This window comes from Cornus florida, unplaced genomic scaffold, assembly GCF_030987335.1.
Source record: "Cornus florida cultivar Cherokee Brave unplaced genomic scaffold, ASM3098733v1 CherokeeBrave_3.0.0_Hap2_Chr07, whole genome shotgun sequence".
NCBI classification, from domain to species: Eukaryota; Viridiplantae; Streptophyta; class Magnoliopsida; order Cornales; family Cornaceae; genus Cornus; species Cornus florida.
In genome coordinates, this window is record NW_026775577.1 from 4986211 (window position 1) to 5007002 (window position 20792).

At 33.9% G+C, this 20792-nt stretch overlaps 1 protein-coding gene across 1 annotated transcript; it reads left to right on the top strand.

Moving 5' to 3' along the window:
- Positions 1-15908: 15908 nt before the first annotated feature.
- LOC132316134 (putative F-box protein At1g32420) lies at positions 15909-17051 on the top strand. Its single transcript, XM_059814643.1, has one exon. The coding sequence runs from the start codon at positions 15909-15911 to the stop codon at positions 17049-17051; it is 1143 nt and encodes a 380-aa protein (XP_059670626.1).
- Positions 17052-20792: the final 3741 nt, after the last annotated feature.

Consider the following 20792-nt stretch of genomic DNA (forward strand, 5'->3'; position numbering starts at 1 on the left):
TTGTGATAGATACAAAACCTCCAAAGTTGTCACACTAACCTCCTTGTGCCAACAATATCATAGATAAAATTCCGACAAATGAAGTAAACACTTCCAACTGTCCATGAAAATCTAGGATATACACCTCAAACATATCCTTTATGGTCTAATTTAATCTCTCGTTAATTCCTCCGTCTATAGATATGAAGTAGAGCTGCTACTCCAAAATCTTCATAAAGCTCCTTCGAAATAGCACTTTGCATCCACTAATATGGACATCCACATGTTATAACACCACTATCACTGAACTATAGAACTACTATGAAGTTCTAAAATAAGTATCACTCAAATTTATGTCCTCAAGCGATCTTTCTCAATCCACCACTCAGATTCCATATGAAAAATTGAAATTCCAAATCAATGTCGATCCTTCCCATCGACCGTCACTCCTATTTAATTCAACTTCCATATTTGTTATAGAAAGTGGCTAAATATTCCTACGATATCCGATGATCAACTTTCCACCTTTGTAGTAGGTTTTACACTTAGGGCAATTGTATATGTATCCTTATCTGTATCTGTTCACCAAAATCGACATTTGATGTCATGATGTACCTTCTAACCGTTTAATCACACCAAGAAAAATTATAAATTTTCTAGCTCGGTTGCCCGACCGTCATATCATTATTTACAGAAATTACGAAATCCTTCTCGAGTACCTTAAACTCCATCTGAGTAAGGTAACACCATCTCCAAGGTCAGCTCTAATATTCAAAGTTGACCTTCTCAACTACCGTAGTAATAACAAGTGTTATTATTACACCTGCTATAAATGCATCTAATAACTCAACAACTAATCGAAAGATTTAAATATTCTATCATTTGTTGAGAGCATCCATTTACATCATTGTTTCCACCAGACGGAACTTGATATAAAGTGTGAATTACCACTGTAATCCATCTAAACCGTCTCGTGATCCATTCTATTCGTATGAACTAAAGTCCTACCAGTTCGAAATAGACAAGAATCAAGTTGACCTAATGTATCAGTCAACCAATATCCCATCCAGAATCCTGACCCTTGTGTAAAATCAGAATTCCCGCAACTAAATCTGTAAAATGCTCTCTCATTTCCACTTTAGTATAGGAAATGGTTGCAAAGGATCTAGTGATCTTTGATGGTCCATCTCTATTATCTAATAAATATTAGAAGAACTAAAAGTTGTGAAACTCAGTCCGTGCATCCTCCATCCAATTTGTCTATAGAAAGTACCGTTAGTCCAGTACCACCAGCTTTTGTCTGTACCTAACGTTTAAATTGGAGCGTCTTCAAAAGCGAATTCTGTAACTAAATCTATCCACCACTGATCCGTGATAAATTTGCCGATATTGAAAATCAATCAGTAATTCCATTTATCAATAGTCAACTATGACTTTAATTCAACAAAAGTCAACAAACTACAACCTTTCCATGCATACCATGCACCTCATCTTTATAAAGGTGTTTGGTCTCACCATCTTGTCTTTGACACACCATGCTTCTTTAAAACAAGTTAATGACAATCCGACTTCTTTGTCTAACTTCAAAAGAATATGAAATCCTTCCATCCTCTACATAAGTTACCAATTTCCTAACAACAACTAATTGTTGCAAATTGTGATCTAAAAAAAAAAAAAAAAAATTCCATATTATTTATGCAAGTGAATAAGACTTAGTTTCATCCTCTATATGCAACACCGGTAACTCCTCCTAATGACACGCCCTCACGAATAAAATTCTTGATTAAGAATAGAATGATGAATATTTATTCAGTCTACTATCCTCAATCGGTGTTATTCTAATAAGTACCTAAACCCGTACTAAATCCTCCTTTCGACTTAGCAACAACTTTCGGAATTTTTCAAGAAGATGTTCAGCAAATCTGGCACCTCAGATAAATCATCGTGGTGTTACAGTGATCATTATTTACCACTACGTCACGCATACCAAAATATTAACAATTACTAATATCATGGCGTTGTAATATGATACGAATCTATACCTAACGTAAAGTATATCAAACAAATCGTTCTAGATTGTTTGACTCGTAATCATGGTTTAATTATCCCATCCCAAAACACACCATAATGACATATGTCCAGGTCCAATAGATTGGCTAGATTTATGTGTATCTACCAAATCCTACGACCATATGCTCACAAATCTAGCGTAAATAGCGATATTAGTCCATGTTATTAAAACAATAGTTAGCTGATCATATACTTGTGTCCCCAACTAAACCACATACCATTAACCAGAATAATCAACGAAAATAAAACACGTATGACAAACACACTAGCACAAAATATACTCCTACTTAGGACATCATTCTTTCTAGAAAAGAAAGTCTCCTTTGAAATCAACCTTACTAGATTGTTTCAAAATTTCCTTTTATAGTTTCGTAAATAATCATTCAACCTCGAAACATATCCTTTAAAACATCGCTTAAAAGTACAAATGTTTTCCTAAGCAAATACCAAGGGCTTAACCCTCATCCTCCTTATATGCGGAATGTAAACTGTCTTACTAATTAGAACGTCACAACATAATACCAATGCCTTTTTGTATATGATTTAAAAAATTATGTATTTCGTTCTAATAAGAACACATCTGATCCCCAAACTCCTGAACAATGCTTCTTATATACCTCTTTTAGAGATGATAAGAAAGATTTAATTATTTGTAAATTGATCAACCCCAATTCTACTAATAACATTCGCTATACTACTAGCAATTCAGATCACCTTGCGCAATACAAAAGAATAAAGAAGAATTTAGTACCCTCTTTATTGGATACACATAAATCTCCTCCATTAGGATCCTCTTCGGCTCCTACTCCTTGCTTGTCTCCTTTTTGAGATCAACTGAAGTCGTGTTGGTCCCGATATGCGGTGACCTATCACGTACACCTAAATCCTTCCTTGGCTTATCCTTTTAAAGTAACATCAAACGAACCTAAACCGTCAATCCTTAACTCTGCCTTCTGGCAACGAAATCGATAACATACTCCTCTACTCCTTTGGGTCTTTATTGCTTTCGCCTTGAACCCATCCTTTTTCTAGTGCCAACCATTCTATGACTACAGAATATAATTGACATCAGTTCCTCTTAACAAACCGTAAATAAAGTACAAGGAATCCTAATATGGGTTTTAAGTTTTAAGAGACGCAACGCGGAAGTCACATAACGAAAGACGGACACTTGAACCTGTAGTGCTCTGATACCAACTGTGATACGCCCGAATTTCTGAATGCGGGTTGGCCAGGCCCACGCCCGAATACCCGAGGATATCAAAACAAATTGATAATAAACGAACACAGAGTACAAAAGAATAAAGAAGAATAAATAAAATGTTGACAAGAAACTAAAATGATAATCTAATAATAAACCTCATAATATATTTTCATTAATTAATAAACTCTTCTGATACAACTGATCCTCCAAAAAACAACTCGGGAATCCATACTGTGTGGACCCCTAGAAAATCCAAACTAAACAAATGACAGTAATCTAAAACAGGAAACTGAATCATAAAGGAACTCATATGTAGCATCGGAAGAATGAAGTAGACTGATCCCCGCTCAGCACGAACAACCTCTACTCGTGACGAACACCTGAAAAATAATGGTGGATCAGGCCCACAAACAAGTTCTACTCTACTACAGTCCAAGCAGAGATCCGATACACGTATACATCATAGTCAATCTAACAGTAACTAGTAGTTCGTATATATATATATACACACTAAAGGAACCTCACTAGACTATAGGGTTGTCTCAACCTGAATAGTAGGCAACATGCAAAACGCACATATAGTGGGCATGAGTACCTAGACCTACCAGGGTACACAACTACACTATATCTAGCTACACATCCCTGGCGATATACGCGCCCTAGCCATTGATCCTGAGACTCAAGCTCATATCATGGCACCATACTTATATATATATAATCTAGTAACCATCCTATCCAGTATAAATTAATCCTCCATAAGTCATTCAACTTGTTCAGCTGACCTGACTTGAATATAAGTAGGACTTAACATTTTAGTTAATCCATTTCCTTATATAATAAATTAATCCTCCATAAGTCATTCAACTTGTTCAGCTGACCTGACTTAAATATAAGTAGGACTTAACATTTTAGTTAATCTATCCTTAGAATGCCACCGTCCCATACCGGTGCATTAAACCACACAATCCAACAATTGATGTAACAATTAAGGAAATACATCAAACATTTCATAAATAACTATGATAAATATGATATCAAGTTATCACATAATAGGAATGACTTATTATTTCTTTAAATTTCCTATATCATATGTCCTACACAAACTGAATCTTATACATGATGATATTTTATTATACCGTTAAATAAGGATTCTCTATATCCAATTCATCCTACACATTTAATCTCAATTGCTAAAATATTTTAAAAGATTAAATCCATTCGTTTGTTTAAAACATTTAAATAGCAAGCATCATTATGATTGAGTCTATTTAAATTTATTAAAACCCAAACCTAATCCCTATTTAATGTTCAGGAATCTTAGGCATGTTTCTATATTCCATCATTCCACAGATATGAAAAATACATAATTTAAACATGTAAAAATTTACATAAGAAATCAAATCAAAATCATACATTTTATCAATTCATAACACAAGAACAGATATAAACCAATTTCATAAAACTTATGTTCTAACCCAATTAAACATGCATAATTATTTAATTTTATGTGTTTAATAAATTCTGGAATTTTCTAGGCATATACAGAAACACGAATCAAAGGGAAAGAGATAGAAAAAGAACTTGCCTTAAACTTTCGAATCGAAAGTTAAACTTCTTCTTCCTTGATCTTCTCTCTACAGGGTTTTCTCCTCCTTCCTTCCTCTTTCTCCTTCTCTCTCTAACTCTTTCTCTATAGAATATATTACGTGATATATTTTCACTCATTTTTCAACCTATAGTTGTGTATTTATAGGCTAAATAATAACCCTATTCCTTTTCCCAATCCAAGTCAACTTAATAAAGAAAAATAAAAAATGAAAATATTAAAAAGGTAACTTAAAATATGTTACGTATATAATCTATGTATATCCTTATTAATTAAATAAAATATATACATTAGATTATTTATTAATACTAAAATTACCATAATATTAAAAGGTAACTTAAAACATGTTACGTATATAATCTATCTATATCCTCATTAAATAAATAAAATATATACATCAGATTATTTATTTATACTAAAGTTACCATAATATTAAAAAGTAACTTAAAACATGTTACGTATATAATCTATCTGCATCCTTATTCAATAAATAAAATATATACATCAGATTATTTATTTATACTAAAGTTACCATAATATTAAAAAGGTAACTTAAAATATGTTACGTATAAAATATATGTATATCCTTATTATATAAATATATAAAATATATATATCAGATTATTTATTAATACTAAAGTTACTATAATATTAATAAATTACTTTCCTTTTTATATATATGTATATACATATATATTTATATATATACATATACAACTATCCATAGGTAATTATCTATACCCATCCAACCTCCTATTTATGTAGTCCATGGGACCCAATTAGTTAGTCCATTACCACTAACCATAACCATAAAATAAAATAAAATAAAACATTTAATCATTTAATTTATAATTAATTACAATTAATCAAATACATCATTTAAGCGCACATTCTAATTAAACAAATAATACAAATAATACCTAGACAAAATACAAATAACATATAGATAAGTAACCAATTAATCAAGTAACACTTAATTCAATTAAACACATAAACAATTAGTTAAATAATCAATTAAACAATTAAAAAAATACAATAAAAATAAATAAATAAATACCGAGACTATCCTTTTAAAATTAGGGGTATTACAGATACTGTACCAGAACTAATGTGAAAGACATAACCAGAAGTACTTTTGTGATCATCTCCACTATATCCCCAATCACTATCACTATATCTAATCAGAGTTGAATTTTAACCCCTCTTGTAATGAATTCCCTGATCAATTATACCTCGAACATATCTCAAAATTCTCTTTCCAGCATCCCAATGACTTTGCTTTGATGCTACCATAAACCTGCTTAGCATGCTAACTGCTTAGCATGCTAACTGAAAACATTAAATCTGGTCTTGTTGCGGTTAAGTACATAAGACTTCCCACAAGACTTCTATAGATAGTAACATAAAAATCTTCACTCCCATCATTTTTGCTCAACTTCAAACCTACTTCCATGGGTGTTGTACTTGGTGAGGCTTCCTCTATTTTGAACTTTGCAAGCAAATCTTTTGCATATTTCTTTTGTGAAATTATGATCTCATCACTTTCTTGCTTAACTTTGATTCTAAGGAAATAATGAAGAAAACCCATATCTGTCATCTCGAACTCATTCATCATCTACATTTTGAACTCATCACACATCTTCTTACAACTGCTGGTGAAAATTAAGCCATCAACATATAAGCAAACTATTAAAATATTTTCACTTTTGTCATCCTTGGTGTAGAGAGCATATTCATAAGGACATCTCCTGAACCCATTCTTTATAAAGAAACTATCAATGCGACTGTACCAAGCCCTTGGAGCTTGTTTGAAACCATACAAGGCCTTCTTCAAATGACATACCTTGCCTTTTTCATCTTTCTTCGCATAACCTGGTGGTTGCTCAACATAAACTTCTTCTTTGATGTAGCCATTTAAAAATGCTGATTTTACATCCATTTGATGTATTTTCCATCCTCTTTGAGCTGTTATTGTAGGAATTAATCGAACTGTCTCCAATCGAGTCACTAGAGCAAAAATTTCTTTATAATCGATGCCATACTTTTGTTTGTAGCATTTCACAACAAGTCTTGCCTTGTACTTGTCCACTTCTCCCTTCTCATTTAGCTTTGTTTTGTAAACCCACTTCACACCAAGTGGTTTCTTGTCTTTTGGAAGCTCGGTCAATTCTCATGCCTTATTCATTTTGATTGCATCAATTTCTTAGTCCATAGCTTTCTTCTATTTCTTATCTTTTGCCTTCTTCTTCAAAATTTATTGCATTAGCAAACATCACAAAATTTATTAAGTCATCCCCATCAATTCTTTTTGTTGCTTCATAAATTTGCTGGATGCTTCTTGTCTTTAGAGGAGGAGATTCTTCATCACTTGATGATAATGAACTTGAGCTTGGAAAATCTGGTGTATTTTCAATATACTGAACATCTTGATCTTCTTCTCTGCATTCTATATCCACAACAGTTGAATTATTTTCTTGAATGGTATTTTTCCATTTCCATATTTCTTTTTCATTGAACTTCAAATCTCGGCTGATGATTATTTTCTTTAAGGTAGGATTGTACAACCTATATGCCTTCGAGCTTTCACTGTAGCCAACAAAAACACACTCTTCATATTTATCATCTAATTTACCTCTCTTCTCGTCTGGAATATGGGTGTAAGCAATACTGCCAAAAATTCTTAGATGATTAACACTTGGCTTTAAACCGCTCCAAGCTTCATAAGGAGTCATTCTTTGAACAGTTTTTGTTGTAGCTCGATTTAGTAAATATACCACACATAATACTGTTTCACCCCAAAAAATCTTTGGCATCCCCTTTGTTGTCAACATACTTCGAGCCAACTCCATGATGGTTCTATTTTTCCTTTCGGCAACTCCATTTTGTTGTGGAGTCCCTCGAACAGTTTTTTGATGTTGAATACCATGTTTGATCAAAAACTTCTTATAGCTGATGTACTCACTACCTCGATCAGATCGTATGGTTTTGATCTTGTAGCCTCTGTCATTTTCGACAAGGGCTTTGAATGTTTTAAATCTTTTAAATGCTTCATTCTTTTCTTTAAGCAAATAAATTCATATTTTCCTGCTATAATCATCTATAAATGTTAGAAAGTAACGATTACCTTCTATTGACATGGTTCGCATTGGTCCACACTGTATGTACCAACTCAAGTGGCTTTGAAGCTTTCCATGCCTTTCCAATAGGAAAAGGCTCTCGATGATGCTTTCCTAAAATGCAGGCTTCACAAACTTCATCTTCTCTATTGATTCTTGGCAAACCTTTCACCATGTTTCTTTGACACATATAAGATAATGAGTTGAAACTCACATGCCTATATCTGTGATGCCATAGCCACGACTCTTCAATCATCACGGCACTAAAACTGACCATCTTTTCATACATAAGCTTCAATGGAAACATTCTGTTTTATGTCATTTGTACCTTTGTAATAAGCCCACCATTTTTGTCTTTGACCACACAAACATCATTGTTGAAGCGTACACCATTTCCCTTTTGCAGAATCTGTCCAACACTCAAAAGACTGTATTTAAGACCTGGAGCATAATATATATCAATAATCTTCTGCACTCCCTTCTTGCTTTTGACAAGAATGTCGCCTTTTCCTCTAACATAATGCATTTTATTATCACCAGTTTTGAATTCACTTTAGATAGATTCATCCAAATTTGCAAAGGCGTTCTTATCTCCAATAACATGATTGCTGCAACCACTATCAATATACCATATATTTTCTGAAACTTCTTTTTGTGTATTGCAAGCTAACATGAAACCTCCTTCTTCCTTTTGTGTATGAATGTCAAACTATTGCTTGCTTCATTATCATTCTTTTTGAACCAACAATCTGCTTGAAAATGCCCTAGTTTTTCACAATTGAAACACTGGAGATGATTTGAGTCATCGCGACCTCTACCTTGTCTTCTCCTTCGACCTCGGCCTCGACCTCTATTCATTCATCTTCCTCTTGCTTTATTAAGAGGAAAATTAACATTTTCCTTAGACTCAAAAGTTCTTTCTTCACTATTTCTTCCTTTTCCTCGGCCACCTCGATCACTTCTTGTTCCTCTCGAATCTTCTCTAAAAGAAGTTTGAGCATGAAATGCTTGTTCTAGAGGTGTTGAATCAAAATTCTTTAATCGAAGCTCATGAGATTGGAGTGGTCCCATCAAGCTATTTATTGACAAAATCGACAAATCTTTCGACTCTTCAATTGCTACAACGATGTGTTCAAATTTTCTGGGCATACTTCGGAGGATTTTTTCAACAATTCTTTGATCTTGAATATCTTCTCCATTCACCTTCAATTGGTTAGTGATCAAAAGAATACGATTAAAGTATTCTTCTACACTTTCAGAATCTTTCATCTGAATCGTATCGAATTTAGCTCGAAGAGCTTGCAATCTCACCACTTTAACTTTATTTTCACCTTTATAAGTGGCCTGTAACGTATCCCACGCTTGCTTTGCTGAAATGGCTGTCGAGATTCTTTCAAAAATTACTTCATCAACTGTTTGATAAATGAAGAACAACACCTTCCTATCCTTCTTTCGATTCTCCTTTAACTCATTGAGTTGTGCTTGACTCAGCCCCACTTGATTCGCCGGTTCTTCAAAACCTTTTTCAGCAATTTTCCATAAATCTTGGGATCCATACAAAACCTTCATTTGTATACTCCACTGATTGTAATTTTTCCCATTAAACTTGGGAAGTTAGGGCTGCAACATATTGTTAGACGCCATTTTTCTTTGCCGATCTTGTAACAAAGCTCTGATATCATTTTATTGGAGTTGGTGGGCTAGTGAACACAAATGGGATACACTCACATATATTCAAATGAATTTGTAAACACACAATTCAGGAACACTCACTTCTATAGAACTAAATTCTTTATCTTGTATTGCTCAATTGCACTTACATGACTCACCTATTTATACTACTCAATGGATACTTCTAGTACATGAATTTGCAATGAACCATACAATGAACCAAATATTTCATATAAACCAAAATATTCCATGTATTAGCAATTATTATAAGATTCGTTGCACCTTCATATGTATCACTTGGTCTTCTTAGATGAATCTAGACAAGTCTAGATTAATCTTCCAACACAGTAACCTTCCCAACACATTGCAAGTATATATATTCTGACACTGATCCTGGAGTTTGTCTTCATTTCCCTGCCAGGGAATACCACTATATATGGACGCGTACTGCTAGGACTACAAGCGGAGTGGTGTTCGATCACTTGGCCGGAGATAGTCTGTTCTGCGTACTCTATCTCCCAAATCCAATGATCACACCTTCATATAGATCTTATCTTTCTTGAAACTCCTAGCATATTGGAAAACATAATTCTTTCTCTCTAGGATCGTTCAATTCACTTTATTTTTATGTGATATATAAAAAAAATGTTGAGCTTCATTCAGACATATTATATTTTTATTATAATTATTTTTTAAATATCTATCAATCACAGAGAAATCTAAAATTTCCCTTTTGACCGTAAGATAATCCTTTCAGGAATTGAGGTAAAGATTCAGATCCCCCATTGATTGATCAGTGGCTATCTTCATATACATATTTTTTTAAAAGTTTAAGCATACACACACATCATTCACAATATATGTCACTAGAAGGACTATAACTCTCAACCTCTCCTTGTACCATTAGGCAAGAGGCCATTTGTCAAGGCTTTGACAATATTGGATCATTTCTATAATCTTCTGTAGTTATTCTGAATTTTTATTGCTTAGCGGATTGGATATTTCTAAATTTTTTAGTCACTCTTCATATAGCTAGCTAGAAGAATTTAAGTGGTAAGGATTTCTACCAATTGTTCATTTTATGCTCATTCTTTGCAAAATGGTATGCTTTGGATGCATTTGCAACTGTCTTAACTCTTAAATTGAAAATCTTGAATTTTTTAAAACCTATATTGATTCAATGCTTCTTTAAACAAGTCAAACACATAAATTTATGGTTAACTATTATTCATATTCTTTTTTGGTTGTGGCTTTTTTTCCCGCGGAAATATATCTTAATGGCTGTGACATTTATTTATGTCAAAATACATTATCTTTTTATCAAGGCAACTAGAATTCATCTAATGTTTTTTTTTTTTTTTTTGGGATTAAAGGGTAAGCTTGTATTTAATACGGAAGGATATACATGGAGCCCTAAGAAGGGGATATACAACAAAAACCAGTGGCAACCAAAGGCAGCCAAATACAGCAAAAACAAAAAGGTAACCAAATGCAACACTACTGTAGTAAACTAGACAACCAGTGGCTGTAAAGTACCATGCAAGATTTACAATTGAAATCAACCAACAAGTGCTAATCAAACTTAGTACTAGGTGGACCAAACCTTATGATACTAGCCAAGAGTGAATACAAGATGTGGAACAAACCTGCATAAACATTGTATGAAGGTCTTGTTCAGTTGTGATTAGCCTCAGGTCAGCACTCTTCTTTAGTTTGATTGTTGCAAGCCTTATTCTGATGCAGGTTTTAATTTGAGAGATAATATGGTGAGGTGGAGTAGATATGTTCCTGAAAGCTCTTCCATTTCTCTCTTGCCATATAAAGTAAATGGCAGCTAACAAAAGTGGCTTGTGAGTTAAGAATTCTGATGCAGTCCAATGTACATTTTGAACACCACTGAATCAAGTCCTTCCAACTAATTGGCAAGATGTAGAAATCTGCAATCTCTTATATGAATCTCCAAATCTGTGAGCTGTAACTACATTTGAAGAACAAGTGGTCCATAGACTCATTCTTAGCAAGACATAAGTAGCATCTATTGACATAATGCTTATGAAGCATTGGTTTGGAGTCCAATGTGAAAAGCCTACCCCTAACTGCTAACCAAGCTATGTAGCTGTGTTTTGGTAGGTGATGTTTAAACCAAATTAGCTTGTTCCAAGTGAAGATTTGGGATGGAGGTGAAAAGCAGGCTATGGTGTGTGAGAATGAGAAGGTACTTGAAGAACTAGGCATCCATACAGTGCTATCATGTTGATTCGAGTGGAAAGGAAGGGAGTATAACTGAGAAATGAAGTACAGTGATTGAAAATAGTGGGGGTAGTTTGAGGAAATACGTACCACCCAATGATTATTGGAAATTAGGTTATCAACTGTATCCAGAGTGTCCAGTTGAAGAATTTCCAAATCATTGAGTCCTAACTATTTTACAATGGGGCCATTTGGAAGCCAGCAGTCAAGCCACAATCTTGTATCCTTCCCACACCCCATTCTATACTTAATAATACCCCTTGCCATTTCCCTTAACTTTAGGATGTTCCAAAAGCTTCTTCTTTTGATAAGATAACAGTTAGTCCATACCTGAAGACTCTCCTTCTTCTGACATAATTTCCAAATATGTTTCAGATTTGCAACTCTATTTGAAAGCTCAAGATATGGAAATCCCAAACCTCCATGAATTTTAGGTCCACAAACTACAACCCAAGCTACCTTTGCTCCACTCTTCTTTAGTTCAGTTCTAGACCAGTAAAAGCTCCTTAGAATTTGGTTGGTATCATCCAAAACCTTCTTAGGCAGGATGAAAGCTTGAGACTAGTAGGATTGTATGGAACATAAAACAAATTTTATGAGGACAGCTCTCTCGGCATAAGATAAGAATTTGGATGTCCAACTCCCAACTTTTCTACTGATCTTTTTAACCAAAGTGTGACAGTCCCTGGCTTTAATTGCTATGGTAGATAGTGGTAAGCCCAAGTAGGTGATAGGCAGAGTCCCAGCTTCAAAGTGGATGAGTGCTAGAATGGTGGCCTTGGTCTATGAATCCACCCTTGAGAAGAATGCCTTGCATTTTGAAGGGTTCATTTGTAGACCAGCAAATGAGCAAAACATGTTGAAAGCATCCAATAGGGTTTGAACAAAAGCAATATTGGCATGTGAGAATAGTAGTAGATCATTTGCAAATGTGAGATGTATGATGGATAACTTCTTGCACCTCCAATGAAACTTAGTACTTCTTTCTAATTCCTAAAACTCAGTACTTTGGCATTTTCAAGAATTAATTCACCGCAACATGGGAAAATCATTCAAGAACATTTTCCTAATATCTTCATTACCAACTAATTACGAAACATGGGAACCTAATTCTACTTTGGCTTTACAATACTTTGTCGTTTTCCTAATATTTTGATGCAGAGTAATATCTCATCATGTTCTCTCTCTTTCACTTATGTGGTGGAGGGCTGCTAGGTTTATCACGATTTTCATCTGTATAGCCCCTTTGGGCTTTGTTTGGGCCTTGGTTTGTCAAGATCCTGGCCTTGCTTTATTTCTTGGGCCCAAGGCCAAGGCCAATTTCTTGTAATTATTGGTTTTATTTATACAATTGCTTAACATTCAAAAAAAAAAAAAAAAAAATTACGAAACATAACTATGACTTATTAGTTTAATTTTTATGATACTCGTTGTCATTCTTTCTAGGCTTGGTATACAAAAGTTTTAATTTTTTTAATTTTTTTTGTAGTCATAGGTAAACTTGTGTACAAATAGGGAAGAATGTACATAGAGCCCCAAGTTGGGGAGATACAAAACAAAGGGAACAAGCAGAGCAACTAGGAACAAGCAACAAGAAGCAACTATCTATTGGGAAACGTGCAAGTTTTAAAAACTTTTCGAGGGATTTTAATACATAAATCTTGATTCATCACATAGAGACAAGTTTTATGCAAAAATAAAATATGATGTATCATTCAATTAATAGATTGAATACTTACATCAAATGTCTGAGTAAACCTTTAATTTTTCCTCTAAAGTGAATGTTCTCACTTATTGTAGGTCCCTTAGCAATATGCATTCTCCTTGGATCTCCATCTTCTTGGTAATTGTTTTGCCTTTAGGAATCACTCATAAGCCTCCATGAATGACCTTGAAAAATTAGGCTTGTGGGAGCCTCCATAAGATGAGAACATAAACTCTAATTTTCTAGAGAGAGAAAATATATTCCTTTTTTTCTTCTACTAAAAATTACCCTTAAAATATACATAGACCATATATATTTATAGGCAACATAAAGGTAAAGAAAAGGAAACAACTAATTCTTCTCAATCTCTAATTCACATGTCTCAAATCTAATATGATTCCAATATCAAGTTGGGTTATGAGTGAGAATCCTTTGGGTTTATTATTTTATTGGCTACAATGAATTAATAATTGGCCCGGTCCATGAACCCAAATAAATCAATTCATAAATTAATTTCTAATCTACTAAAAGAAATTAATTGAACTCCAATTAAATAATAAATAACCTCTAAGTCAATATTGCACTTTGACTCCTCTATGCATAATTAGTTATCGGATAAATAAAGCCATCAATCCGACTACTTAATTAATATATTTATTTTGGTACCTTTAATTATTTCTGACTCGATCACAATAAAACATTTGTTTAACAAAAATAATAATTTAAATAAATAAATGTATAATAAATCATTTTGTCTAAAAACACACGAAGGCCTTCGAATTTACTTTGTGATTAACCATAATCAATACAAAATAAATACAAGTAGCAATGATGCAAATATTGAAAATATAACCATCTAATTATTAATTACATAATTACCCAAAGTGTCGGTTTAAGGATCCCAAATAATCCGCCGAACAAATCAAAGTAATTATTAATTAATAAAAGAGTCTATAATTTTTTCATGCTTAAGAGTCAAATGCCATGACGGTGATAGGAAGCAATTGCACACGACGGCTCTCGCAATATATCTCAACCTAACGCGGATCCAGTTCAAATCTTAATTAATTATGAGTCCATCCATAATTACCGACTATGAACCATTTATGATTACTATTTATATATCATGCATTGATTGCCATCACATACATATATATAAATATCTCTTGTAATCAAATGTACACTATCAATTTTATAATAAATCGAAATATAATACATTGAATTCACCAATTGTATAAAATATAAATATTTCAGAAACGTCAGGAACATATGTCACTTTAATTCAAATAGGAATTTGCTATGCCAGGGCATATGAATCGCAACAATATCAACAACCATACAACAACCACCCTACAACAAAATGCCTACGCAAAGGCTATCCACAAAAGGCCTAGAATAATCAAGACAATAACCAGCAATGACCACATGAGCTGCTATACGCAAGTTTGTATGAGATATATGTGAATTACTGTACAATCGACGATTCGGATATGTTTGTACAATCGACAATTCCCTGTGTCGATATATTCTATGAGAAACTGATATATTCTTTGAGCATAGAGAAAAACAAATAGTATGAAATATGGTGAGGCTCCTAGATATTTGAGGAACCTGATTATTGTAGTTCCCTCTCTATCCTAAACCCTCAACATCTCTTTTGGGAAATAGTACGGTCTTGTAACTACAATTACAAATGGAAAGGTCCCTAGTAATTGAAATTTTATTAAAGTACTATATAACTCGATAGTTGGAGTAATTTTGTCAAACAAAAAAAGAAATGAAAAAAGAAGGGTCCATAAATTTCTGTAAGTTAATCTAATGGCTTCTCCTTGACTTGCTCACAATAAGATTTGCTTGTAAAGTGGTTTTCCACATGATTGTTATGAATCCTTAAAACTGCAAGTATATATATATACACCCAAAAATTCTTTAGATAGCCTTCAAAATGAAATTCGGACAGCTACTTTTCTTGTTCACATAAAACCCTACAATTATTGATTTATCTTGCTCTTAGGTTTTTAATATATATATATATATATGTATATATATATATATATATATATTCCGAATTGTCCTCCAAGTCGTTCATTTTATTTCTCTCTGCCTTTTTTTTTTTTTTCAAAGATAAGTAAAAATGATTTTTCATCATTTGGCTACAGGAGACATACATTCTCAACTTCATTAAAAAAAAATTATGCCTGGTTTTGGACAAATTGCTTTATATATTGCATCTGCAAATTACAAAAGGATTGATTCAGTTCCTGCATATATATTTTTGTGTAGATATACAAATATAGAGATAGATAAATGGCAAGCAAAAGTGGCGGTTATCATATGTTAGAAGATTTGACAATTGCGATTCTTTTGAAGCTGCCTGTGAAATCGCTTACGCGATTTAAATGTGTGTGCAAATATTGGTACACCCTCATTAGAAGTTCTACATTTGTTAAGAAGCACCTCCACCATCAAAGCAACAATGTTCGTCTCCTTGTTCATCATTATAATTACAACACTGAAAAATATTCTTTTGCTTTGTTCCAGGATGAAACACTTGCTAGCTTTCCCCTTTTATATGACGAAGTTGATGATGTTCAGATACCCAATGACCCAAAAATTTTTGGTCACTATGATGGCATACTTGGTCTTTGCGATTGGGATAACATAGCTCTATGGAATCCTGCTACAAGAGAATTCAGATTCCTCCCTATGCCAAACCCTAACATTCCACCCGATTTCACCGTTTTCATCTATAGATTTGGATTTGGGTTGGATCCAACAACCAATGATTACAAGGTGGTTTGGATTCGAACCTATGCCGATGATTATGAAGATTATCATTCTGCAGTTATTGTAGTATTTTACCTATCTACGAATTCTTGGAGACTTTTTGAAGCTGATTTGTCTCGAGTTGCTTACGTGCATGAATCTTCATGTAGCACATGCTTGAACGGAGTATATTATTGGCTGACTAGCGTGCTTGATAAGCTTGGTTTGCGTACGACATACTATTACAATGCGATCCTTACATTTGATTTGAGTAATGAGGTTTTTGGAGATATACCAGGACCTCAAGATATTCCGGTAGTAAATTGGGGGAATCTCATTATATACAATGATTCTATTTCTGTGATGTGTTTTGATCCCCGTGAGGTTGAGAAATATGTTGACATATGGGTGATGAAAGAGGAGGGTTGTTGGACCAAACAATTAACTATGGGACCGGTTATAGATGTTGATAGGGCACTTGGGTTTTGGAAAAATGGTGAGCTTTTCCTAGAAACTACCACTTCAAAGTTGGTTTTATACAACCCTAATACCCAAGAAATTAAAGATCTTCAACATCGTGGACTATACAATAGCCTTAGGATTTTTATGTACAAGGAGAGCCTCGTTTCAATCAAGGGAGAAAATGAATGTTGGGAAGGAGATGATGTGTCGAATACAGCTTGACTTCAATATTTTTTCACATTTGTTCCTCTCGCGATATGGGTGGATCAAACAGCTCAGCGGGGATTTGTTTTTCCAGTTTGTATTATTTATTCATGTATTTTGTAGGAGCAAAAAGGACTAATAGATGAAGGCAAGATAAATTTATCAGTGATGGATACAGAATATTTTCTTTCTAAGTACTTGCACAAAATATATATATATATATATATATATATATATATATATATATATATATGATGGGTTATTTCACCCACAAGTGATTGATGTGAGTAGCAGCTAGTGCAATTTGGTATAACCCAGGGTCAAGATTGGTTTTGAGTTACGTGTAACAACGTTGAAATGAGGTTGTGTTCAAGTTGATGTTTCCTCTTGGTGACGTGATTGAGGTGAATATGTTTGGTTATAAAGTTGGATGTATTGCAGAAGGTGGTATATGCACTGTTTGCATATAAGGGTATGGTATACGCGTGGTTGGCGCATTAGGGTATGCGTGTTGTGCGCATTGATTGAGATACGCTTGTATGATGTATGCGTTATTTGTTGATTTGCTCATCAGTGTTGTTGATTGAGATAGTGTAGCGCGTTGTTGGAGCCCTAGTGTAGTGCGTGGTTGGCAAGAATATTGATGGCGAGGATAGGCCAACACTGATGGCCAGAGGAGTCTCATGGAGTGGTACACGGTGTGTTAGAAATAAAGATAGTATTGAACTCTATATTATGTGAATGTGTGAAATATGAAAATACACGGGAGTTTATATAGGTGATAAGATGTGTAGAGAGTAAGAAACCTAAACCTTATATGATAAACCTATACATAGTTAGAATATATTATACAATATAGTAATAATATATTCTACAATATATTCTAACAGTCCCCCTCAAAATTAAGGTGCATTGAATAAAACCATCTTGAATTTGGAAATAATTAAGATCTTGAAAGCGGCATGGCGGAAATGATTAGGTGAAGATGGGTTTTCACCCATGATGAAGATGGAGACACGATTAACAGCTGACGTAGCAGGTGGCATGACACTATTAATGTTGGTACCGTTACTGACTGTGTCTGATATGGCAACTGACGTGGCACTCCTGATGGCTGTGACTGTCGTGGTAGGTGACGCACTATTGCTGATATCGCTGTTGATGTGTCTTGGAGGCTGATTAGGCGGCCAAATAAGGTTTTTGCTGATTATGAACTTGAGACTAAAGGTTGGGATGCAGAAGCATAAGTTTGAAGGTTGATCGCCGAAGATTGACCACTAGGGATGGGGCTGATGGTGCCATCTCCGGCGGTGAGTACATAAACTGATAATATTGTTACCAGTAATCGAGAGGCTCTGATACCATGTTAAATAAAGAGAGAGTAATTGTATATTATATTGTATTGATGTGTAAGATGTATACAGGAGGGGTTTATATAGGAGATGTTATGTGTGATAAACAAGAAACATAAACCCTATATGGTAAACCTATAAATTATTAGAATATATTCTATAATATAGTAATAATATATTTTACAATATATTCTAACACGGTGTAAGGCTTGGTTATCCATCATCCTAACCTCGAGCAAGGTTCTTTGCGGTGAATAGTGCAACGATGAACAAAGAAAAGGAGAGATTGGTGGTGCATGTTTGCGAATGTACTCTTTTAATAATGTTAGGGAGGATCGTTTTTCAATCCGATACTTGGAAAGGGTTGATCGTAGTAAAAGTAAACAATATTATTTGGGTTCTCCCTATTCCTTAGTGTTAAGTAGAAAACTTGAAAAGAACATTGTAGCGTTGTATTGATTGATTTTATTAGTGGAAGAATATTGTCGGTTTGGCCCGTTTTCACATATATTTGTTGTCTTTGTGTTTCTGTGGTTATTCTTTTAACCAAGATATTTGGGACCAACCAATGGTATCAAGCTTCGGTTATGCCCAATGGTATCAAAACCCTAGGTTCTTGTCAAAGGTTCGCCCCAAGGGAGTTTATCAGAGCAAGGTTCCCACCAAGTGATTGTTGTGAGTAGTGGAGTTTAACCTTATTGCAATTTGGTACTGCCCAGGGTCAAGATTAGTTTTGGGTTACGTGTAGCAACATGAAACTGAATTTGGGTAATCTCTTTGACGTGACGTCCAAGTTGATGTTCCCTTTGGGCGACATGATTGAGGTGAATATGTTTTTCTATAAAATAAGATGCATTCCAAGAGTCGATAAACACCTTCTTAGCCTACCAAGGTATGGGTACGTGCCCGATTGACGCATTAGGGTATGCGCTTATTGATTGAGGTATGCGCATATGATGTATGTGTTTGTTGGTCGAGATGGTGTAGCCCATTGTTGGGAGGTAGTGTAGAGCATTGTTCGGCGTGGTGTAGTGGCATTGTTGGCGTTTGTAAATTTGTAATGTGCAGCCTAGTAATGAAATTCAAAAAATTAACTTAATATAATATGAAATTCTACTGAGGACCCCAACCGAGTTGAATAATTCAATATGTCACTGTTTTTGTTTTGAAACAATATTTACTATTTTACATTTTAAATTTAAATAAATGTATTCAGAATTCTACTAGGTCAGTTTGTGAGTTGTACAGCGGAATATATTGTGAAAAATTTAAGTTTTTATTTAGAGAGGATTTAATCTCGTGCTTTTCTATTCATTTAATTCTATTAAAATTACTGATTAATTAAACAATCATATGCAAGATAAAAGTAAGTAAAGTTTAGAGATGATACCAAAATTTTTAGCGAGGAAACCTCGATTGGCAGAATAGACCAATCGTTGTGGGAAAAACCTCGTGAACTGTGCAATCTAAAGCAAAACAATCTACTATGTTTGAAGCAAAATATAATGAATTTTGACTTAGGCTCACACCCTATCGTTCTACCAAAAATCAATCGCTGAAAATTCTTGACTTTGCGACTCCCTCATCCAATAGCTCTCGACCATAGACTTACACTTGATCTCTGTAGAAGAGTTATATGTAAATCAAACAACACTCCACGAATGCTTTGACCTTCAAAATGTGATCGTTTTACTCCTTTTCTTCAGATCTGAATTTGATGAAGAATTGATAGATCTGCTTTATCTAACCATTATAGATGCAATATTTTATTTTATTACATATATATTTTTTTAGTTAGTACCTACACACCTATGCCTCCATGGAAACTCGAACTTCCGACCTCTCTTTGGGAAGTAGGGACTTGATGCAATATTCAATATACTTTAACACCATCAGAATTTTAATAACACTCTAAAATCACTCATGTGCATACAGTGTGCACTCTTAAAAATCTGACAAAAATGCTTTTAAAAAAATCAGAAGTTTAATGCAAAAAAAAAAAAAAAAAAGCGAGTGCGTGCGTTGGTCCACACTTGTAAGTAGCTTACTCAACCATTAAACAATACATATAATTTCTAAACAAACTACCTTTTATGGAACACATGAATGGCAGAGTCCAGAGGACCAGAGGTCTAAAATACTTTGAGGTTGTTGACAAACGAGACAACACAAATATAATATAGCAGAGTACTGAAGAAGAAATAATACTTTAAACAAGCTGAAAAATATTCAATATCCACAAGTGACATATTTATCATTATAATAAATATATATGTGTGAAGATATATAGATATAAAGAGAGGAATAGAAAGAGATGGAGAGAGAGAGAACGGAAAAGAGACAGAGAGTGAAATTTTTTCTATTCCAACAACACACACACAATAGTATATTTGCATGGCCTTATATA

Excerpts from the sequence above, each read along its gene's own strand:
- LOC132316134 (XM_059814643.1), top strand. The coding sequence starts at position 15,909 with ATGGCAAGCAAAAGTGGCGGTTATCATATGTTAGAAGATTTGACAATT.